At 42.3% G+C, this 23,967-nt stretch overlaps 3 protein-coding genes across 6 annotated transcripts in view; 2 read left to right on the top strand and 1 right to left on the bottom strand.

The window, feature by feature from the left end:
- Positions 1-1,289, top strand: part of vldlr (very low density lipoprotein receptor) — a 61,907-nt gene extending 60,618 nt beyond the window's left edge. For both annotated transcript variants that reach the window (XM_030435913.1, XM_030435914.1), the window contains one exon: positions 64-1,289. In XM_030435913.1, the coding sequence (XP_030291773.1) occupies positions 64-99 (36 nt within the window). In that variant the 3' untranslated portion in view covers positions 100-1,289. The remainder of the gene's footprint in view (positions 1-63) is intronic.
- A 2,999-nt stretch (positions 1,290-4,288) lies between these two features.
- Positions 4,289-15,680, top strand: kcnv2a (potassium channel, subfamily V, member 2a). Its single transcript, XM_030435421.1, has 9 exons — positions 4,289-5,019; positions 5,653-5,790; positions 6,489-6,667; positions 6,768-6,939; positions 8,800-8,991; positions 10,106-10,360; positions 10,466-10,582; positions 10,765-10,890; positions 13,793-15,680. Exons 1-9 carry the CDS (start codon positions 4,882-4,884, stop codon positions 14,069-14,071), a joined length of 1,596 nt encoding a protein of 531 aa, XP_030291281.1. The 5' UTR covers positions 4,289-4,881; the 3' UTR covers positions 14,072-15,680.
- pum3 (pumilio RNA-binding family member 3) lies at positions 14,625-23,840 on the bottom strand. Of its 3 annotated transcripts, none has more exons than XM_030435416.1 (18): positions 23,706-23,840; positions 23,012-23,079; positions 22,696-22,911; positions 21,351-21,534; positions 21,014-21,089; positions 20,764-20,857; positions 20,408-20,474; positions 19,745-19,919; positions 19,508-19,611; positions 18,582-18,660; positions 18,270-18,368; positions 17,896-17,949; positions 17,656-17,736; positions 17,338-17,480; positions 16,953-17,175; positions 16,381-16,468; positions 16,153-16,243; positions 14,625-15,823 (listed from the first exon to the last, which is right to left on the bottom strand). In XM_030435416.1, the coding sequence occupies exons 2-18, from the start codon at positions 23,076-23,078 to the stop codon at positions 15,694-15,696; spliced, it is 1,971 nt and encodes a 656-aa protein (XP_030291276.1). In that variant the 5' UTR covers position 23,079; positions 23,706-23,840; the 3' UTR covers positions 14,625-15,693. The 3 variants fall into 3 exon arrangements, with proteins under 3 accessions (XP_030291276.1, XP_030291277.1, XP_030291278.1); XM_030435417.1 differs by having other exon boundaries at positions 23,012-23,090; positions 23,706-23,778; XM_030435418.1 differs by lacking the exon at positions 23,706-23,840 and adding an exon at positions 23,543-23,646.
- Between the last annotated feature and the right edge of the window lie 127 nt (positions 23,841-23,967).

The raw sequence follows: 23,967 nt of genomic DNA, 5'->3' as shown, positions 1-23,967 counted from the left end.
AGTCAAACGTTTAACAGTCATTTTTCTCTCTGTCTCCTCCCCTCCCTCCCTCCCTGTCTCCAGATTTCGATAGTGAGCACAGATGACGATTTATCATGATCGTCTTGGTTTTTTTGCTTTTTTTACGGCAACCCGCAGTCTAACGGAGCCTCCTCGTTCCTACGCCAAAGGTTGTCCGTGGCAACAGCAGCAGCCCTTACAGTACGACCACATGCCTTCTGAAGTGCATTATGTCATTATCTGTGGAGAGGATGACCGCAACAAATGTTATTTATTATGTGAATATTACAATGAATTATGTGTCATAACTGTTTTCACTCGGTCAAGTATTCTGGATTGTTTTTCTTTCCTTTTGGTTCTCATTGTTTTGGGGCCGCAGACGGCTTCCTGTCCCTCCTGAGGCCATCTTTTCACAACAGACGAGAGAAACGCAGTGAATCTCAGTTTTTAGGAACCTGAAAATTACCAAGAGGACAGTGTTTTCTAATCCAACAGAGGGACTCTGTGGGACGGGATGCAAATCTGGATCTGAGCGTGTCGGTACGAGATGCCACACGTGTTAAAGACAGTGTGAGACTCCATTTTAATAGTGTCAGAGTGGAGAGGGGTCAAGGGTCACTCAGGAGTGAGGCGTTCATCTGGAAAATTGGTCCAAACTATTTCTTACTTGCTTGGATCAAACAGGCTGGGATGTGTGAATATTTATGTGCCATCATGGTTTGGGCAATTATATCTAAGGTGTAAGTTTTCTGTTGTTTGTTTTTTTTATTTTTAGGTTCCTTTCCAACTGTACTTCCTAGAGTACATTCTTACAAGCAGTTAATTCAGTCAGTTATTAATATTATTACTATTATTATTATTATTATCAAAGCTGTGCAAGGATCACCATGGTTGCAGCATTTGTAAACATTGTACATAATTACCCATCATCCCTCAGAGACATGACGGTCAATCAGGACTCTCTCTTCAATGCACTTTGATCAAATGTTCCTTGTGTAAATAAGATTGTATACATTTGACTTGAAATAAATTTTTTGCTATGGTTGGGCATCGCACCAGGGTTAGAGTTCAGATGTATTTAACAAGAAAGAAAAATCTGAAAAAAAAAAAACAACACAACTGAATTTGGTAAAACTATTTTGTATGTTTGTGTGCTGTTGCTGTGAACTTTTTCTAGCCTTGTACAGTGAGGGGGAACACTATTAAAACTTAAAAAGCTCTGTATCTGTGAAGAAACCAATTTGCAAATCACTTGAGAATTAAAATCTAATCCACAACGTTGTTCAAAACATGGTGTCCTGTCTTTTCTATTGTGTTTGTGTGAGAGGATCCACTGACCCTGGGATAATTAAGTTCCTTTTTTTAAAACAACAAATTGTTGAACCAGGTTAAACTGAAGCGCTTCGGAGCAGGCTAGAGTCTGGGTCGGTCCACTTTGGAATGTGCAACGATTGTACCAGCGGGAATGCTGTTTTTCTTTCCTGGGGTTAACTGCTCCCTTTGTCTGGCGCTAACAGTTCGAAGAACACTATCTCGCTGGTCCACACTGCACATGAAGTGCTATGATGAGTTCACATACCAGTGTAGTTATAGTCTGTTTATTTTTTTTCATTGGTTTGAGTTCACTGAAGGGGAATCTTGATGCTACAGGATGCAGTGATATTTTTAACAACTGTCTGCTTACTGGCGTCTCCAGCTTGATCTATTTTAGATCCACCGTCTTCCTAAACTCCATGATACCTTGCACATATTATGAGGGGTTTGTCAAGTCACTTAAACTGAACCTGCTTATTTGAATGTAATACGCCTCATTCATGGAGCAGTTGCTGTGTCATTAAGAAATTGCACACTAGAATAATAAAGAGCCATGTCAGCAACTTTATTAAACACTGCTAACACTTATTACTGCCACACCAAAGCTAACACTTCTGAAGCCTTGCAAGTGAAGCCACTGTGTAAGCTGCTATGATCCTTTGTTATCAACACTAGTTCTGCCGAGCACCAAAAGCATCACCTCATGTACGTATTTATGCAGTGTTTTCCAACCGAGGGGTCAGGGCCCTTATCCAAAGAGTCGTGATATAAATTAAACATTCACTGAGATTATGAATAAGGTGGGAATGATGACTGCTACACAAATCAGCTGTCAGATTTGGTAAAACATTGGAAAATGTGAATAGAAGAAATGAAACCATCAAGAGCTTAGTGGTGAAACGTCTCGTATACATCTGAAGACACTGCTTATTGTGAGGGGTCATAAGTAAAAAAAAACAAAACGCTTTGAGAATCAACGGTTTGACCTTTAAAATATGATGTATGAGCTTAATTTGTTATGTAAAAAACCTGAGCTGTAAAGTCACTAGAGAATACAGGTTACTGAAATGTAAGCTGCCATAAAGTGTCATTTTACTGCTTTAGCTCCTCACTGTGGTGACGGTGTGGTTTTGTTTTTTCACTTTGAACTTCCCATACTCGTGACTTAACTTGGACTTGACATCCTTCCCAAGCCCTGAGTCTGAAATATCGCTCGATGAACAAGTTCGATTGATTCAGAACTATTTAGTCAAACTGCTGCTCCAAGATCAAGGTCGTCTTTTGCAACAATCTTGTTCATTTAGATCTTGAATCGAGGATCAGAGGAGGACAAGTCAATGGAGAACTTCAAAGTGCGAACACAATGCACTGAATCCTCAATAAACTGTTTTCAAAACGACGGAAGAGGCAGACAGATGTGAACATGAAACCACCGCAGTTCTTCCAGCTCACGCTTCAATCTGTCCAAAACCCGCTGCTCCTGACTCGTCCTGTCCGGATCACGTCAGCTGAGGGATGAACAGGTGTTAGTGAAGTGAAGGAAGTGGGAGAGCCGCTAAGTCGTTTTTCTTTTGGAACGGGTCCGGCTCCACCCGCTCATTATCCCTGTTTAACTACTGCAAGGATTAATGTCCACCTATGATGACCCACGCTTGATGGGACAAACTCCTCTCTCACACACACACACACACACACACATACATCCTTCGAGCCAGACATGCTGGATGTGAAGGACTAAGTTCAATATAAAGTAAAGACTCAGTGGCAGCCTGCTGCATATCTGCATTTTAAAAACAATCCATTGAACAACAGCAGATTCTGCTCATTTTCACACTGACAACATGAAATACAACCAAATGCAATCGACGCAACTCCCCCTCTTCTCAAACCCAAATACAGTCAGTCGGTGATAGTAATTCAATATGGAAAATACAAACAGTTCATGCTGACTTTGTAGTATTGCTTTACATAAACAAAATGCAGTATCAGATAGTTCAATCACAACAGGGAAAAATATCAATGTTTTCAACACAATCTGAAAATGTGTCATTTACAAATATTACACTCTTAATGTTAAGTTACGAACCTGTGGACTCAACAAAGACTGTTTTTCACATCGATGAAACCACGACAAGGTTTTTTAACTGACATTAACATTAGTGATTGACCTCACCCTCCAATGAAGATAACCCTATAAACATTTCCTTTTGTATGTACAAACCACGGACGGAAGCAACTAATCACAGCTCCTTAAATTACTGTAATTAAGTCATTTTTTTCTGTACTTGTACTTAAGTATGCATTACACTAAGTAAGTTATGTAAATCATAATTTAGTACTGAGTACTGTTCGAACTAATATCTAAACCTTTCATCTGCATTTTCAGGCGCAGGTCTGGAGAGGTGACCATGAGCACTGAGCAGGACGGAGCAGGAGTTGGGAGTCATTGAGACTGAACATTCAGAGAAACAGAAACCCCTTTGATTGAATGTCTGCTATTGAAAATGTATTGAACATCAATGGTTTAGAAATAACTAGTGCTCTGAGTACTGTTTGAAGAATACACCGTACTTCTACGTGAGTATTATTGTAATAACAGTACCACTGGCACAGACTGAAATGTATTCTAACTCGACAAAGCAGGAATATCACAGGTGTTGCCAACAACGTTAACAATGACTCTATTCTATGAAGTGTCCCAGTAAGCCGTGTCAGTGAGTGAGCATGCACAAAGCCAGAGCCCAGGAGGGAGTTCACCTGAATAGAATGGAGCCACCTGTATTTTTTTGTTCTGCTTTAACAAAGTCAAACTGTCTGCCTTGAAGGGAAGCTTTATCTCCCAAACCAAATTCCTGTGAAAAGATGTCCAAAATGATGCTTTTGAGATTTTTATTTGTACTTTCGAGCTGTGCTGGTGCTTCCACAACATTCCCATCAAACTCAGCTTTACTGTGTGTGTTTACATACAATTCATGAGACGATTAACACTAGCATTTTTCAGCATTTAGTGTAAAGCAGCACTCTGTCCAAGCACAGAGTCACCAGCGTGGCTGTAGACTCTTAGACTGGCTCCTTCACTTCGTCAGCTGACCGCAAGTAGGAAAATATCAACGTCCAGCAGGATCAGATACAGTCAGTGGGAGGAGAGCGAGAGATCAAGAGACGGATAAAAGAGGATGATAGCGTTTAAAACTTTAAGCACCCACATCATCTCAGCCAACCGCATTGGACGACGAGAGTCACTTCCTACCTCATCGCTCCGTGTGTGTGTTTGTGTGTGTCGGCTGTGTGTATGGTGACCCGGTTTCTTACTGAGTTTAAGTGAAATCGTTTGCCATCCTTTTATGTTTGTCTACTCATTTGTGCTGTAATCTTTTATATGTGTGTGTGTGTGTGTGTGTATGTGTGTGATCAAGGTTTTGTGCACATGTGCAAGATCCCAGCTGTGTGTGTGTGTGTGTGTGTGTGTACGGTATGTTTGAGAGGTTGGTGGTGTTAGAGCTGTCAGGATGTCTCTCCTTACAAGTTGATTTAATTCCGAGGTTGTAAACAGATCGAGCGGCGAGCATGTTGAGCCACCTCAGAGCCCGCAGCAGGAGTCTGTTCCACAGCTACAAGCCCTGCAGCCACACTCAGGCTGTCAGAGAGCCGGCCGACTACGTGGACCTCACCAAGATCTTTATCAAGCCATGGAGCTCCATGCAGGTCAGACACACTATTTATTCCTCTTTCATGTGTTTGTCTTTCTTCACTCTTCACTCGGCAGGATTTTGTTTTTCAAATCTGAGAGTAAAAAACAAAGATTTGAATAGATGTGTACTTTAATAAGTCACCTGCTACTTATAATAATTTACAATTATATAATTGATTTAGTTTTAAAGGGCAACTCCACCAATTTTACAAATTAAAGTGTGTTTTCAGGTCGGTGGGAGTGCCACTGCATGTGTGGAAAGAGTAGTACAAAGCCTTTTGTGGCTCCAGGGGAAGCTGCATGTTCCTCCACTGAAGTTGCATTGTGGGTAATGTAGGCAATGGGTTTTGAAGAGGATTGTGTGACGTTAAAAAAATATATGTTTATTTTTTAATGTGTCCATAATGAGTCCAATAATGCTATAGGAGTGTAATGCCTCCTCACTGGAGGCAGCTCATCAGAAAACATGCAGCTTCTTCTGGAGCCGCAAAAGGCTTTCTACTACTTTTTCACATATACAGTGGTACAAAAACTGCCTTTCAATTTCTCATAATTTTTCCGTGTTCCCCAAGTTTTCTTCATTCATCTTGAATGTATACATAAAATGCTGAACTCAGCCTCGTAAAGATTTTGCTTTATTTGTGAAGGATCTGTGCAGAGACATCTACGACCTATATGCCGAGTATGAAGATGAGGAGGAGGAAGATCGACTCACGGTGTCTACGTCGCAGCTGCTGCTCTCTCCAACCAAACACCTCATTCTCAACATCAACGTCGGAGGAAGGGTAACTCTGCTAAGCTCTCTTTCCAAAGAAAGAAACAGCTACTGTACTTTGAACTCTTTAGCTATCTGTTGGCAATGCTTGTTATAGCTGGAGTTGTGAGAGTGGACCAATCAGAGCCAACTGTGGTGATCAGGAGGTGCTTGCAGCCGTGGAATGAACCTGGAAATGAGCATAATTTGACACCTTTTATCAAGAAATGCTAAACATCTTCTTCATCCAGCTTTCAAAATGTGGAGATTAATTTGCAGGACTTCTCTTCTATCACTCTGTGTCAACATTTTGTAGCCTTTGAGCTAATTAATGACAGATATCTGAACAAGCAGCAGTGAACTGCATGGGTTGCGTATCTTTTCCCCCTTGATAAGTATTTTAAAGGTCCAGTGTGTAGGACTTAGTGGCGTGTAGCAGTGTGGTTGCAGATTGCATCCAAGTGAACACCCGTCGTCTCACCCTCGTCTATGGTAGTCGCTATGAATGTGAAGAAACTTGTAAGGCCCTCTTTACTGCTTGTTTGGCTTGTCCATTCTGGGCTACTGTAGTAACATGGCGGACTCCATGGAATTGGACCCACTCCCTCTATAGATTTAAGATGCTCAATCTAAGGTAACCAAAACACACTGGACCTTGTGCTTGTGTGTTCCAAGCTTCATTAAAATGATTTTGCCTATTGCATTGTCTTCTGTTGTCCTCTCCTGCAGGTGTACCACCTGCCCTACACGTTAGCTGCCAGGTATCCAAAGACGAGGATCGGCCGCTTGGCCACGTGCTCAGACCACAGCAGGAGGTTGGATCTGTGTGACGACTATGTCGTCCACAGCAACGAGTTCTTCTTTGATCGGGACCCTGAAGTCTTCCACAACATCTTCCACTTCTACAGGTACACGATGAAAGACTACAAAATGGGTTTACAGATCAACATGGGCTAAGTAAACACACATTTAACACCCACGTTTCCCTGTCCCCGTCCTCTCCGTCAGAACCGGAGTGTTGTGCATTAAACACGAGCTGTGTCCCCGCAACTTCCTGGAGGAGATAAACTACTGGGGTGTCAGGATCAAAAACAGCCAACGCTGCTGCCGCATCTCCTTCGAAGAGCGGCAGGACGAGCTGACGGAGGAACTGAAAATCCAGAAACAGCTGATAGCAGAGGTAGGGTGGCGCTGTGCATTTTGGACTTGTCAGAGGTTGTAGAGAAGCATCTGCTGTACTTTATTTCTGGAGACTTGCTGAAGACCGGTTTCAGATCTGACAGAAGATCCTCTGCAGGTGTTCTGCTGAACCACTGGAGAAGAAAACAAGATAATCCTCCATCCTCCCCTCAGTTTAATAGCAGAATGATTAATCGGCGGGGGGGATTCTGTGGCTGAAATGAAAACCTTCAGACTGGTCATCCTCCCCTGCGGCAGGATAAACACAGATTAAACTATGGATGGTAATCTCATTTTGTCATGTGATACAGGAAGTCATGGTCCTCTTGGGGAAATAGAGATGGTTATGATGAGGAGCTGGACTGCGCTGTGTGCTGATAGGGAAACATTAACATGCTACGACCATCAGCATTACGCTCATAAACGCAACACAAGTTGGAATGACTGGCCGAGCAAGGAAACGGGCCACCCCCCAGGATGGGATCATCCCTATGTTCCCCTGGTCCTATGTTCCCCGCTTTGTATGGAACCGGAGAACATGGGACCATTTTTTTGATAAAGGGTCCTATGTTCCCTGCTGTTCACCCAAAGGGTCCTATGTTCCCCGCTGTTCACCCAAAGGGTCCTATGTTCCCCGCTGTTCACCCAAAGGGTCCTATGTTCCCCGCTTTGTATGTGACCAGGGTAGGTTAGGGTTAGGGGATTAATATTATTGGACCCGTTAAGGAAAAGCGGGGAACATAGGACCGTTTTTTAAAAAAAAGGGTCCTATGTTCCCCGCTTTGTATGTGACCGGGGTTAGGGTTAGGGTTAGGGGGTTAATATTATTGGACCCGTTAAGGGAAAGCGGGGAACATAGGACCGTTTTTTAAAAAAAAGGGTCCTATGTTCCCCGCTGTTGCCGGTTGATGAACAAACCGGGGGACATAGGTACGCTCCCCCCTAGGATCAGGTGGATGTAGGTGTAGTTAAGTGTTTGGATGCCGTGACAGTGATGGAGCCCCTCGTTTTTGTTCTACACCGGCCTGTTTGTTCGAGGAGTCTTCATTAGAAAAACACTGGAGCAGGAGGAGAGAAGTCGGTTTGTGTTGCAGTCTATTTTGTTCATACGGATAAAAAGAAACTCACAAATTTTCTCACTTCCCTCGAGCGCTACGTATCATACATATACCTGTAGTTTTGTATCCACACCAACAAAATGGAGGTGAATGTGAATGAGTTTGTGGCACTCGCTGAAAAAACATTTATATCTTTGAATTCAGAAGTTTTTCGCCCTCGAGGCTCCAGCGCTGACAAATAAAAATGCCAAGGAGCCGTCGCCTCCCAGCTTCATTGGTTCAGCAGTTGTTTTTTTTTTTATATATATTTTCACCTGTGAGATTTTTGTCAGTAATCTGCTGGCTGGCTCCGCGTCTGTCTGACCTACATTATAAATCAGCGCTGCGCTCTGCCGTCTTGACAGATGGAGAGCTGGAGAATAAGCTTTTTCTTGGCACAGATGTAGACAGATGTTTCCATCACAGTTTGTTGTGCCGGCGTCTTCCTGACGTGTTTTCTTGACCTTTAATTTCTCAATCTTTAATTCAGTTTCATTCCAGCTTGTGATGTGGATGTTTTCTTTTTGTGCCTGTTTTGCTCTGTCCTTATTTAAAAATGCTTTTAGATACCTTAAACTCTCATTTATTACTATATGGATATCTACTTTCATGCATTGTATTTAATGAATGTTTCGTTTGGTTTCTGTTTAAGCTACACTTGACTTCTCATCTGGCTGTTGTTGTTTTTTTTTTATTATTTCTAACCATGACAATAATGTTTCTCCTGCCTCCATTCTGTTTGTCTGTTTGTTGCTTATCTCCAGGTGGAGATGGAGGAGAACGAGGAGCTGTTCGACGACATGGCCCTGGGGCCGGCCCGGAGGAAAATCTGGAACCTGGTGGAGAAGCCGTTCTCATCGGTCCCCGCAAAGCTGATGGGGATCGCCTCCTCCATGTTTGTGCTGGTCTCGCTGGTCGCCATGACGCTCAACACTGTGGAGGAGATGCAGTACCTGGTGTGTGTTTCGCTTTGTGTTTGTGTGTGTGAGAGGGGTAAAAAGGCAAATGTGACCTGAGCAGATTATTCTGTCACACTGGTTTGTGTGTCCGGGAGAGAACAGGAGAGTTTGAACTCTGCTGGCACAACTGGATTATTTAGATGCAAATTAGGAAGGGGATAATATTAGTTTCAATACGACCAATAGTGCTTTACCTCAGTGTGAAGGTGAAGCGCTGTACAGGGAACGAAGAGGAAGTGAAATTTAACTGTGTTGTTTGTTCTTTTGCACGTGTTAAAACGACTTCAAATCGTGTAGTAGGTGTACATGTGTGTATGTATAACAGCTGGGATGACATGTTGTTCCATCTGTGAGTCAACCTGTAGGGACACCATTAAATGCATATACACTTACACATAAATCATGTAGAGTTAATATCAGATTAGCACACTAAGTTCATAGCTTCATGTGCTTTTGAGATAACTCAGTTAAGAATGCACCATTTATATTGTGCCAATAATGGGAAATGTGTTTTATTAGCAATCAAGCGATGATGAAATTATGGCTGTTAAGTAGAGCAGATAATATGAAGCCACGTTGCTTTTTTTGACTTAACAAGCTCAGGTTTTCAAGGAAAAGTAGTGGAGCGGAAGTATAATCTATCAGAATATGGAAATACTCAAGTTAAGCACCCCAAAATTGTATTTAAATACAGTACTTGAGGGAATTGTAGTTAGTTACATTCCATCACTGGTTGTTCAAAAGATTTTTATTTTTCCTGCAAATGGAAATGGAAAAAAAATGTTCACTTGATTACTTATAATCAGTATTTGCATCTGCACAGTCCCTAATCTTACTGGTATCAGCCATGAGTAGTGTGTAATAATCAGTAAGCATATCAGCTGAAAAAAACACAAGCAAATGTGCAAAAACTGTGACAGAAGAGAAGAAGTGATGTCAGAACAGCCACTCAATATTCCAACAAATCAGTCCTCGCTCAAAACACCTAATAATTCTTGATAATTTATGTTACAGTTGTTGGAAAGGAAGCAAGTGTGTCCTTTTTATTGATATGATACACAGGGTCAGTGTATTTGAACATATTTATTTATTCCATCATTTCCTCTTCCAGACTCCGTCGGGCCAGCTCAGCGGCAGATCCTACGGCGAGCACGTGGAGTCGTTCTGCATCACCTTCTTCACCCTGGAGTACCTGCTGCGCCTGATGTCCACCCCTGACCTCAAGCGGTTTGGAAGCAGCGTGCTGAACACCGTCGACCTGGTGGCCATCCTGCCGCACTACCTGCAGATGCTCCTGGAGTTCTTCTCGGCCGAGGACGTGCAGCTGCACTCGGGGGACATCGAGACGGTGGGACGCGTGGGAAAGGTAAGACGGGGGCTGGAGGGACAGATGATAATGATGATGACATCATTCAATTTACTGGTCTCACTCACTCGTTGGTTCTTCTTCTGTGGTTTTTCTTGCCCGTAGCTGGGTCAGGTTCTGAGGATCATGCGTCTGATGAGAATCTTCAGGATCTTGAAGCTGGCGCGTCACTCGACAGGCCTCAGAGCCTTCGGCTTCACACTGAGGCAGTGTTACCAGCAGGTCTGACTGTCTGAATCTAAAACATAACTAATAATAATAAGAAGGAGAACTTTCTACTTTATTTCTGGTATTTTCACACTGTTTGGATCTGACCCAAATGGACGAATTAATTAGTCATAAGCAGAACATAGACAGAGGGAGAAAATCTAAACTAAACTGTGTGTGTGTGTGTGTGCGTGCAGGTGGGCTGTCTGCTGCTCTTCATCGGTATGGGCATCTTCATGTTTTCAGCCATGGTGTACACTGTGGAGCACGACGTGTACAACACCAACTTCACCTCCATGCCGAACGCGTGGTGGTGGGCCGCTGTGAGTCGACCGAACACACAAACACGCACACACCGACACGCAAACAAACACTCTACACTCCATGACCTCCACCTGCTCTCCTGCATACTGTATGACAATCCCTCTGATGCAGCTGCACCCGTCAGCGTCTGGCGGTGTTTATGAGGAGAAGTTGTACTTTTTGATAACAGCGAGCTAAAACCTTCGGCACAGAAACTTTGTATTGCCTCTGAGCCAGGGAGTTTTTCCAGCCGGTACGCTCTGATGTGAGCAGCATCGGTCACACACTTGTCACTTGTGTTTTTCCTGGAAGGTTGAAAAGTGAGTCCACAGAGAGGGCAAGTCAGGGCCGAATCAACAGCCGGTGTCCTTCTCGACAATTTAGGATTTCTGTGCAACATGAAAATAACTAAACATAGCAACAGTCAAGGAGCTCACTCTGCAGTTATTGTTGAGATCACAGCAGAATCAGGTGAAGGGAATCATGCAAAATTACAAAAGCTCCATTAAACTGAATTCAGAGTCGCTGTTGCTGACCTACATAAGGATACTATGTAGTTTATTAAGAAGAAATATGCTGTTCTCGGAGGAAAATAAGGTCCCCAGAACACTGTTTGAAGCTAGAAAGGCGGCAGGGTCCGCCACATTTAAACAGAGTAAAACAATATGATGTTGTGCTGTCCTTTTAAAGTCAGGTTGTTTATTTAGTTTATGCAGTCATAAAAACAAATCGAGCTAGTTTATTTTAGTTATAACAATGAAGATCTTTCTCTTTTATTATTAAAATGTCTTTCCCCAAACCTACACAGTGCTCCTTTAAAAGCATGTTTATGCGACAACTTGTGTCGCCGCATCTGGGACGGCGTCCTCCGCTGTAAGGAAGACCGTCTGGATGCTTCCCATAGAGAAGCTTATAAAAAGCTGATTAAGAGCAGTGCACAGCTGCTTCCTTAAACATTTCAGCAGGATGCATCTGGGACTGTCCCTCCTCCACCCACGGAGAGACTGAACAGGGCTTCAGCGTCTCATCATCACTGTGTAAGGTCACAGTGTTTAATTCAATAATATATCAACCTGTTCTTCACAGTAAAAACACTGCAAAATCTGTGATATCTAATTAATGTAATATTATCAAATAGAGCCAACTTGAACCAAGATTTCAGTTTTATGATACAACAATGGACCAGAAAACAGTCAGAGCAAAGCATATACAGTAGTAATAGTATTATGAGTTTTGTTGATAATCGTGGTACCGGTTACACTAGTAACTAGAATGGTGCTCAAATAGAGTGCATACCTCCGCCAAGGCCTAACAGTTTCCTTTTTACGTCAATGGATCTAAGTCCAATATCAAATGAAATGTTTAACTCCACATTTCTGTCTGGATCCACATCAGATTCTACTCACTCACAGATAAAGGCCACCGCAATATGCCTTAATTATCCTCTTGACTGGGGTGACAACAACGTGGTTTTACAGTCCACATGTTCGAGTGCATGTGTACAAAATGAGAAAGACATTGAACCAAATGAATGGAGAAAAGAAAATATGAAAGAGGGGTGGGTTTGCTGTTGAGGACACCTGTGATGATGGCCACCCTTAACAGTGACCGCTGCAGCTGAGACAGCCTGGACGGAGGGTCACCCTGTATGGTTCCACGATGTTACAATTACATAGTCCGCCTCGGGCCGCCTGTGGTGCTGTGTGTATTCATTTTGTCTCAATCAGGGTGACCTAGTCAGTCCTGTGTCCTTTGGCCAGCTGCTGAGCCAGAGGTGCAGTCTTATCCCTACACCAGGATGTGTGATTGAAAAGAGTGAGGCGGAGAGGAAGGCAAATAAATAAATAAAGATAAAGGAAAGATCAAGGTCAGGGGGGGGAGGGGGAAAGTATTAATAATAAATGCAGAAGAAGAAGGAAAATGTGTGGAGAAAACATGGATGTGTGAGAGGTTACCTGAGGAGAGGAGGGAAGATCGAAAAGAAAAAACTAATGATGATAAAAGCAGGTTATTTGAGTTTCTGTGAATGTGTGAAATATAGTTTAGTCAGTGTCGAAGAAAAATAGATTAATTATTTACTGACAAAAAGAGAGACTGGTTAGGAAGATAGTGAATAAGTAATAACTGTATCAGTGATAGAGTTAAAGGCGCAGTCTGTAAAAATCAGAAGCTGTCCAATTAATACTCAAACGGGGGGGGGGGGGGCAGCATATCACCATATTTATCACTAAATGTAGATGATGTTAGCTTGCTAGCTCGATTAGCCATGCATCTAGTGGTCAGACTGGGAGCTTTACGCCACCAGCAGCACAGGAATGTTGTACCGGAACAGGCTATTGCTAGCTAGTTAGCGTGCTAATATCAGTAGATGTCTTTAGCATAACTTCTACAGTAAATTATTTGCACTCTGTTGATAACTGTGTTTGATTTGGTAATGTTGTCAACATACATTCTTACACTTTTGCACTTTTATGAACATTAACATAATATCAAAAAGGTCCTTAATTATAATAACAGCCAAACACTTATTATTATGCGATGGGTGGGGGCGCCAACTGTGGTAATAAATATATCAGTTTCCTGTGACTACTTCACAATAAAAGTCACCCTGTGTATCTCAGATAGCACTGAAGGAGAGTAGAATGGGGGACTCTGCCACTAGCACTGAAAACTACTAGAGTTCATTAGAGAATGTAAATACACTGAATGTCTATTGCTGAAAAAAGAAACTGAGAATACTTATTTAATGAAAGCACTTCAAGTTTAGTATTTCATATTCCTGTATGAAAAACTGTTAAAGGAAAATTCCATAAGCTATATTTGACCGAGGCTATCATCAATTACAAGTCTGTGTTTGAAAGTCAGAAGTGATCGTGTTCTCTACATCTCATTTTCATTCACTGCTTTCTCTTCATCCGTCAGGTGAGCATATCAACAGTGGGCTACGGCGACATGTTACCTGAGACCAACCTGGGCCGGATCTTCGCCTTCGCCTGCATCTCCTTCGGCGTCATCCTCAACGGCATGCCCATCTCCATCCTCTACAACAAGTTCTCCGACTACTACACCAAGCTCAAGGCCCACGAGTACACCGCCGTCACCAGGGCCCGTGGGAAGGTGCAGTTTGCCAGGAGGGCGGCAAAGAAGTTGGCTGAGTGCTGCGAGGACGCCATTCAGCCCAGGATGGTCCACCTGCAGTGAGCAAACTTGTCGACTTTTTCTTACACTAAGCTTTGTCTGGAGTGGCAGTCAAGGACAGCAGACTGCTAGTTTATGGAGGGCCTGAACTGGAAATGAACCAGTGACATTCAGGCCAGTATACCATTAAGACCCTGTGACTGTGGGAGTCATGGCAGCCACCATCTGCACTGACCTCTACTCTTCCTCCATCCATTAGTCTGTAAAGCTCACAAGTAATCCAGGATTGAACGACAACAGGACAGAAATAATCAGAAGGTTGACGAGCCGACATCTGGGCGATGGATATCAGACTGTTTATCTGCCACACGTGTCTCTGGCTCGAATAATAAACTGATGTCTCTTTATCTTGCCATCATAAGTGTGTGTGTGTGACATGGAGTCATCATAATATAAAGTACAGGACATGTTTAACACTGAATCCTCAGGCTGAACTGACTAATTCAATAGCTCTTTAGCGGTGGAGCTCCACTCAAGAGACTGCGATTTGTTCATCATTAAAAGCTTAAAGACTTTGAAAGACCATCTGGTTAAAAAAAGTGTGAGTTACAATGAATTAATCATTACAATCTTTATTTTGAAAACACCTTTTCTTTCTAGCCGATACAGTTATCACTCACATGGTACAAAATCTGATGAAAACAATCCAAAACCGAGGATGACAACAAACAGGAGTACTGGACTGTAAAAGCTTTATTGTGCGTATCCATGCAGATGGGTTTTGTCCAGGTTGTAAGTTCTCCATTTCTGTTTTGTATTAAGAAACAGGGACACTGTTCCTGTAAAATAAATATTGGCAGTGAATTTACACATTTTAGTGCTGTGAGCACCAAAATGAAATTCCATTCACCTCTGACAGAAACCACAAAGACCCATGTCTCAAAACCTGACAAATCAGACGGAAACTATCTGCATGGATGGATCCACAAGAGGACGGCAGAGAGACGCAGTGCAGCTCTTCAATCTGTAAACTCTCAAATGGTTTTAAACATTGTATTTACCTCAACTGCAAATGGAACCAGAAACTTCTCGAATGTTCTTGTTTTATGTTTTAATTAGACCAGTTGGCTGCTCTGAGTTAATAAACTGAACGTCTACTTTGCACTTTTCTTCATCCTGCATTGAGCCACGGTCACTGAAACCAACTTCCTGTACATGTTTCACTTTCAAAGCCTTCAGAAACTTGAAGGGTGTAGTTTTTCTTTTACCAAGTGGGCTTTAAATGTGAAAGAAATGCTGAGGGTCATTGACAGCGTCTTAACAGGGATTGTAAAAAATGAAAGTAAAAGTGACTGGAAAGAACAGAGAATTTGTGTTTAAATAAAAAAAACGATTTTACTGATGCAATGAGTACGACAGAAGCATTTGGAGATTTCACATTATGTGTTCTGTTCATGTGTTGTACAAACTTTCAAATGTACACCTACACACAAGGGGCATCTTCGTGTTGAACCAGTTTTCTCGCAGCATCACTTTGTCCTCCAAACACTTATATTTTTCCATCAGGGACTGAAACGACGCATCAGTGTTCCAGGTTGTGTCCACTTCCTGAAAACGTTCCTGTCCGCTGCGCAGGAAGTGGTGCGTTCAACACCACCAGTTCATTTAGAATTAAAAAAAAGTCTCTACTTGTTCAGATTCTCCAGCAGGATTTCGGCTCCTTTGTTGTTGCTGATGCTGCTGAGCTCTGATTTGACGGACTCGAGCGCTGCCTTCACCTCCGCAGCCACAGACTTGTCACAGCTGTTCAGGAGGCTGCACACACAAACACGGGGAAGGATTTAAGAGGCTGTGACGTCATGTAAACATGTTTATTACCTACAGTCAAGTAATGAAAAAGGTTTATCGTGTGATGTCATTGCTTAGGAGTTTCATTTTCCCAGCTAAAAGGGTCAATTCACCCTCATATTGGACTATTTTTATGTTCAAATTGAACTCAGTGCATCATGAATATGATGTTTATGTACATACAGATACAAAATCTTGACAGAAAATGTATTCTTGTGTTTTAGGTGAATTGACCCTTTAACTAACTATCATTCTTCAGATCACATTCTCTTATGTGTGTGTGTGTACACACTGACCAGCAGAGCACCATAGCTCCTCTGTTAACTCTGATCCAGCTCTTCAGTTTGTCCGTCCCCACTGTGTCCACCAGTATCCTGCTGAAGCGCTCTGAGGGGAGAGGGAGGGGGGGGGAGAAGGTTACAGAGAAAAGGCTGAAGTTAGGTTTCTGTTATCTTAAAAGCTTCCTGCTACTAATGTTAAAACCTACTCGACAAGCTCAAAAACTGTGATATGTGTCTTTTTACCTTCTTTGCCAGCCTCCTCCAGCGTCAGGTCCTGCTCTATGAGCCACTTCAGCACCAGGTGTCCTGCAGGATGCTCGGCCATGTGAAGCTGCAGCACAAGTAGAGCGAAGAGTGAAGAACAGCAGGAGAGACGACAGACCATCTCAGGAAAAAACGCTCTTTACTTGGTTTTTTCAGTAGTTTTTGAGAACTGCCCTACTAGCTTCTTTTGGTTACCACTGTACCAATACTAAATGGAATAAAGGTATTGTTTTCTTGCAAATAGTTTTACTTGATAAATGACTGACAAAAATCTACAGCCATGGTAGCGGTGAATTTAAGATAAATGCTAACATTATCATGCTAACATGCTCACAAGTTTAGCAGGTAATGTTTACATGTTCTCCATGCTAATCTAGCTTATTAGCATATTAAAAATCCGCTAATTAGCACCTTAAAGTTGTTTCTATGCAGGGTTGGAACCCTGTTGATACGATTACTTCTGCTGTGAAGTTTCATTTTTACTGTAACTTTACATTAATCAACAATGAAACCAGTCACACACAACGAACACATGAAACAATTCACCCTACCTGTCCGCCGGTCCCTCCTGGCACCAACTCCTGATTGGCTAACTTAGCCACGGCCGTCATGGCGGGCCGCAGGTCCCCGCAGGCTGACGCCAGGATGTCACTGACGGTGACGCTGGTCGCCTTGTCGGTCACCATGGTGTCAGCATGGTCACGCAGATGTTCCAGCAGCGGGGGGGAGACGACTTCCAGCAGCTCCTTCCTCCGAAGCTTCATGTCCTTTTTACTGAGGAGAGGAAGAAGGAGGTGATGTTTGTTTTTCCACTTGCTTTCTAATAAAATGATAACTCATCTTATATTGAACATTTTGTGACTTGGTGATTTTGCTACTTATTTTTAGTCTAACATTGCAGTGGAAAACAGGTCCGTCCACACATATCGTTGTTACCTGTGTGCGTTTTTGTCTCCTTGCTCCAGCACCTTGATGATCTCCGGCAGCAGGTGAGCAGGGTCTCTGGGGCTCAGCAGGTACAGCAAAACCTTCTTGCCATATTTGTTACTGATGACCTCCTCCAGAGACGACAGGATCTCCTGGACAGGAGGGAATCAGGCGAGACCAGGGTTTAACACAGTGACATCAACATTTCACACATCTTCAAAATGATGATTGTCACCCGACATCTTTACATTTTTAATTCCACATCATACTCATTTTTACTTTTTAAGTCTCATTGAATATTTTTGAACCACATGACATCAGACTCACTGAGAGCACGGCCTGTTTGACCAGCTTGGTGTCGTCCACACAGTCAAACATGGCCAGAAGAACCAGGTGACCAAACTCCCCCTGTAGACCAAACATTCACCCTCGGGTCAGTGCTTTCCACCTCGTAAATAATCCCCATTCATATTCTGATCTTTTCTAAAATCAAAGAGCCAATTAAGAATGGACAGCTCGTTTTTGCCGATGAATGAATGAATAAATGGTACCGCACTGAGAACTCACCGTGGCAAACTTCACCATGTACGTCTTCATAGTTTTGATAATGACTTTTCTGTCCTGGAACATGAAAAAGAAAAAAAAAGGTCAAAACAAAAACAGTGTGCACCTGACATTTATTTCAGTTTAACACTTTACATGCTGCCATCGAAAGGCCAAATGTCTGGACTCAATAATAAAGTATTTCTGATGAATACAGAGTCATCTACATCTAGCGCGTTAAGGATTACCAGGGGAGGGATAAAGAGGAGCCAAATAGGCAGCAGGCTGTCAGGTCAAGGAGTTTTAGGATAGACCTTTTCCTTAACACTCATTTCGCTGACGGTGACTTGAGCCCACAGCAAGCACAATTTGCTTTCTGTGTGTGTTTGTGTGCTCACCTTGGCCGTCCCGTGCCACAGACAGTGCATTGCCACCCGTGCGCCGTCGTGCGTGTGAGCCATGTAGACGACCGACTCTCTGATGGACTCGATCATCTCCTGCTCACATCAGAACAAACACAAAGAGAAGGAACACGTTACAGTCAGCGCTAAATTAACTTGTCTTTTTTGCTTGTATGAAGCTCTCAGTTTTAATTTTTGCGTATGTTTTATTTCACATCATACTGCACCATTGTTACGAGCACTGCTAGAGGAATGCACTGCTACATAGTGATTATACAGCACCGTGTGAGGAGTCGGGGAGCTGCTTACCGTTCTCGGTTTGTCAGGTGCAAACAGGAAGAAGTCCAGAAAGACTTTGTGGACCAGAGAGTGTTTGATTACTTGTTCTCTGAAACACAACAGCGAAAACAAAAGTGAGTGGAAAGATGCATTTGATATGAATTCAAATTACATTAAATCAGAGAAGGAAAAGTGACTAAAGAAGTGACTAAAAAACTGCTAGTATAGATTTTCATATTTTTATCCTTTTTATCCGTTTTTGTGTCTACTACAAAGCATTTACATCATCTAATGTTCAGAAAGTGAATTCTATTTTCTCACACTGTCTATTGCTGCAGCAGTTTTATTCACCCTCTGAGCGCTCTGTTTCACTGCCTCTTTAAGCCGCCCTCTCGAAAAGCCCAGACTTCTCTGATTGGTCAGCTCTCACAGGCCAGAGCAGCTGCCGCCCACGGTGGGCAGGGCTGTGGGCGGGGCTGAGGGAGGGGACTGTATAGCTGTGACATCAGCTCTCTGGATTGAGTGTTTCAATAGAACCACAGTTTATGTAGCAGCTAGACCCGCTTTATTATCCAAGACTTAGAGCTGTCACTTTCTTTTTAATCTAATCTTAATCTTTGCGAATTTAACTTCATTATCAGTGCTATTTTAGTAGCAAAGAACATGTTGCTTTTTATCTCTATTTCTATGTTTCTATTCTTTCTTTAATCTGATGTATGGCTGCACATTGCCATTATTTGTCTGATTAAATATATAATCAGAAAAGGTCAGCAAAAATTGAGAAATGCCAGTTAGTGGCCCCACTAACTCTGGTATCTTAACAAATTGATGATATATTTAGTAAAATTATTTTCTAATTTCAACCTTGTCGACTGCTTTATTTTTTGTATGTTCAGCTGCTCACACTTCAGTTCTCATCTGGGTGTGAATGTATCTCTTAGTTTTTCTCCTCTTACTTCTGGGCCATGGGTGTGAGAATCTGCTTCATCTCATCGATGATGTTGTTCAGCTTGTCCGGGTTTCCCTCGATCACTTTCTCGATGGTGTTACACACTGTCGACTGGACACACAGGCACAGGATTGCTCAGAACCAAAATTATTTCACACACACCCATAATTAATCCAACACTAGAAGGGAAATAATGTAATGGCATATAATAATTGCATGCAGATGTGTGTGTGTGTGTGTGTACCTTGCACACTGTGAATGTGTTCCCGTACAGCCCCTCAGTGAGCATGAGTCTCTGTGCGAGCACGGCTTTGTCGTTGTAGGCGTACTCGATGATGGAGGAGGCGGCGGCGTGGCGAAGCATCGGCCGCACGTGACCTTTAAATGTTTGCATCACAGCCGCCAACAGCTCCTTGTTCCTGTGGAGGACATAAACAGGACTCAGCACACATGCACACACACACACCATTGGAACAAGACAGGACCAAATGAAAGATCGACAAAAACTGAACGCTGGATTATTGTTACTCTGCGGTATTTAGATTTCTTTTTCTCCTGGTTTGTTGGTTAACAGATAACACTCAACGTGCCTGTGATGAAGAGAGGGTTTTAAGCTCATCTCCATTTAGATGTTGGCACATTAGACATGCAAATAAGTGACATCACAAATACCCAGTTCTAAGAAATGTAACTAAAATATAACAACCTATAACTGGTGAGGACGTTGTAGGTTTCCTTTCCTTTTGTTTGCTGAGACTCACCTTTAGCTTTCTATTTTTTCTGGCTTTTGGTTGGTTACTGTACTTGTATGCATGTCTGCGTGTATTAAAATGCTATATGAATAATTGTGTGTGTAACATGCAATCTCATTTAAATATTAAGATGAAACCAATCTCAGATGACTCACCCGTACATCAGCAGTTTCTTCACAATGTGTTTTCCGTACTGCGACTTACACAATCCTATAACATCATCTGTGGGAGACAGCAAAGCACCGACAGTTAATTAGCTGCTCTACTGTACACAACACTTTACCACACACTTTGGTCACAGACCACCAGCAGGCAGCACTGGTTAAAAGCACAAAGCTTATATAAACCCTGGGCTCTTACAGGATGTCTGGATGCTTAAAGATAATTCAGCAGTGTCGCCTAACAGGCAAGTTTCCTTCTCAGGATAAAGAACATTTCTGGAGTCACAGAGAGATACAGAAACCAACACTTACAAAGGCAGCAGATAAAGAAGCAAAACATGTCTGCTCACCTTTGAGCTCCTCAAACACTTCCTGTCTCTGTTCATGGCTGCCGAACTGGATGAAACACTGCAGCACTCGGACCGAGTCGTGAGCAAACGCCATCTGGAGGCAGGAGAGCAGTGGAAAATGACAGTCCGTGAGTTTGTTTTCCATTTTTAAGAAGGCAAAACATATGGATCTCCATTTTTCCTAGAGATCTTTCACATGGGAATGGGATTCTGAGTTATGTTTGCAATACACAGGCAGAGAGAGACTCACCTGTTTGACCTTCCCACGGAGGAGATCATGAAGATCCTTCATCAGTTTCTTCTTCATGTCATTGTCGCATTTCTTTCTGTTGACACACACACACACACACACACACACACACACACACACACACACACACACACACACACACACACACACCCCCATCATCTGTCAATGAGCAGGCAGCAGCTTTTAGTGGGGCTTATTCTGTGGTACATAATGGATATGTAGTTCCACAAAGTTTTATTTTTTGGTAAAAAGGAACAAAAAAATAAAAATGAACAAATGCATAAAGAAGGCCAACCAGTGTGTGTGTGAGTGCATGTGTGTGTGTGTGTGTGTGTACCTCCTGAGGTCTCCCCACACTTGTTTGGCCTGACAGATGATCTGGAACATGTCCTTCCTCTCCGCCAGCTGCCTGGTCTTCTTCAGCTCCTTCTTCTTCTGCTGCCTGTTCTGTGTTAGCTCCTCCTCTGTCTGGCCCTTCTTTGGCTTAAACTCACCTTTCTTCATCTTCTTAGCTGCTGGACCTGACCACACACACACACAGAATAATCATCAAGAAAAAGATAAAGGGTGATTTAGACTCACTGTGCAATGGCCAGATTCGACCATGGTAAAGATCTTACAGCTATACAGAGAGATAAAAAGCAACCCCCAGATTTTTGAAAGCTTTTATTATCTACTAATCTATGCATTTAAAAATGTGTGTGAAGCAAAAAGGCGGGTTAATTTGAAACAAATTCAAAAATCCTTTGAATCCAAACTGATCTCATGTTGAGTAACAATGGCAATAACTTTCACACTAATGCGAAAAGGTGACTCCATCTCATTTGTTTAAAATGCTTTACTCCAACCAAGATGCTTTTAGAGTTCAGACAAAGTACATAATGCTGTTGAGAGAATGTCTTATCGTATATTTTATTTTTTAAATGCTGGCATTGAATGGTCAGAAACAGCCGTTTATTTAATCTCGAGTCCATCATCAATATTGTGTCTTCTGACAGGGTTGGCATGATACTACATGTATGTGGTCATCGTTTCCTCTCATCAAAAAGTCACAGAAGTACAGGCCAGTATTATTTTAGGTCTTAGTTGACTTATTATTTTGGTTTTCTGTAGCAGTTTGGTGACATTTAGGCAACAAATATACTTGGTCCGATTTAGGAGTACATGGTGTCGGTCATAATTGACTCTTTCATGACGATTAACGCGTGTTTGATAGGATAACTTCTCCCACGTGCCATTTTTCAAGTCTTTTTCCCGAAGCGCATAGCTATGATATTAAAAAAAAAACATGATTGGTTAGTTGCAATGATGGTCCTGGAGCAACATTACCTACATGGTGATATGAGATCATGCCTGTGTAGTGTGAATACAGTGCATGTTTGCAACCTGGAAAATTACCCCTTTGTTCAAATGTGTTTTTCAGTGTATCTGTATTACAATTATATAATGTATATTCATTGTATTTTGTATATCAGTACTGTTCTTGGCAACTTGGATGACTAGCCGTGTAGCACTGTTACTTGGAGGTTTATGTCATGTGTCACTTGTTGTGAATAATTGTGAATCCAGTAGCTGAAGACGGCGTGAGTGAAAACACTGACTGGCCAAAATATTCAGCAGTGATGAGACGTGAAGACTAAACCATGAAAGACTGCATTGTAATGTCGCACATGTTTTCTCACCTTCTCCCTCTCCTCCCTCCTTTTTCCCTTTAAAAGGCAGTTTCCGCTTCTGCTGCACGTTGCCGGCTTTGGACACGACAAATTTGTTTTGCTTCTTGCCGGCATCTCCACCCTTCCCCGGTCTGTTCTTCTTCTCTGTGCTGTTGTACGGTTTGAAGGGCTTTTTACCACCCGGCTTGTGGCCTGGTTTTCCTCCAAATTTGGTCCCTATGGAATCTGGACGGAGAGAGGGAGAGAGAGACGAGCCGATGACTAACCTGGATGAAAATGATGGTGTAGCCCACATTTAAGCTGGTTGATGTTAACCATAGCTCACCTTTTCCTTTCTGTGTAAACTTCTTTCCACCTTTAGGAGAAAAAGGTTTTTTGGATCTGGCCTCCATTCTAAGGTGGTTCCAAGAGAGACGTAGAGACACAGACACAAAAAGAGGCACAGATAGAGTAACTAGGAAATTGGGCTTCAAAAATGTTTACATACATACATACATACATACATTATGACTGGTGACTGGCTGAGCAGTACGTACGTCTACCTAAGTTTAAAGTTCTGTAGGAATGATTCACAGTATTAAACTGCTGTACGTATCTCTATTTAATTTATTACACTTGGAGGAAACTTTCCTGTCATTCTGAAATGTTGGTATGAAGGGAGCTAAGGCTAGCTTCTACTAGCTAACAGGAAAAAAAACAAGTAAAGACCCTCTGAAAAAAACATTTCATTCCATTACTACTGACACTTTTTATACTTGAGCACATGTACTGATAGAAAGCTACTTAATTCCTCATTTGAATGCAGCGCAGTAACTTCAACTGGATTAATTTCAGATCGTGTTGTCGTTACTTTTACCTCGTTAGATTGATTGGTCATTTTATCAGAAGCTAGTTAGCGTTCGCTCATAGCATTAACATTCATACATTTCATATTATCACAATGTCGGTGATGCCACGCGCTTCTGTCCTTTATCTCGCGATAAATAACAAGATATGACATTTCTACTGGTGTAACTTACATTTCAGATGTTCACACACGCTGTCCCTACTCGGTCCCATGCGTTCTGTAACCAACACGGTTTACGGCACCAGGCGTCCAATCAAACGGAACCACAGCTGCCGTAAAACGTAGGTTTTTGCGACAACGCTTTTTCGCCGATATGTAGTAGAAAATTAACGTTTACCGTTTATATATCACTGCTTTGAAATGTTTATTTTGTTCATAAGTCTTATTATGCACTGACAACAACGTATACTGTAAATAGTCTCTGGCTTTCCCAG

This window comes from Sparus aurata, chromosome 12 (assembly GCF_900880675.1).
Source record: "Sparus aurata chromosome 12, fSpaAur1.1, whole genome shotgun sequence".
Classification (NCBI taxonomy): Eukaryota; Metazoa; Chordata; class Actinopteri; order Spariformes; family Sparidae; genus Sparus; species Sparus aurata.
This window is presented reverse-complemented; position numbering and strand designations above follow the sequence as displayed.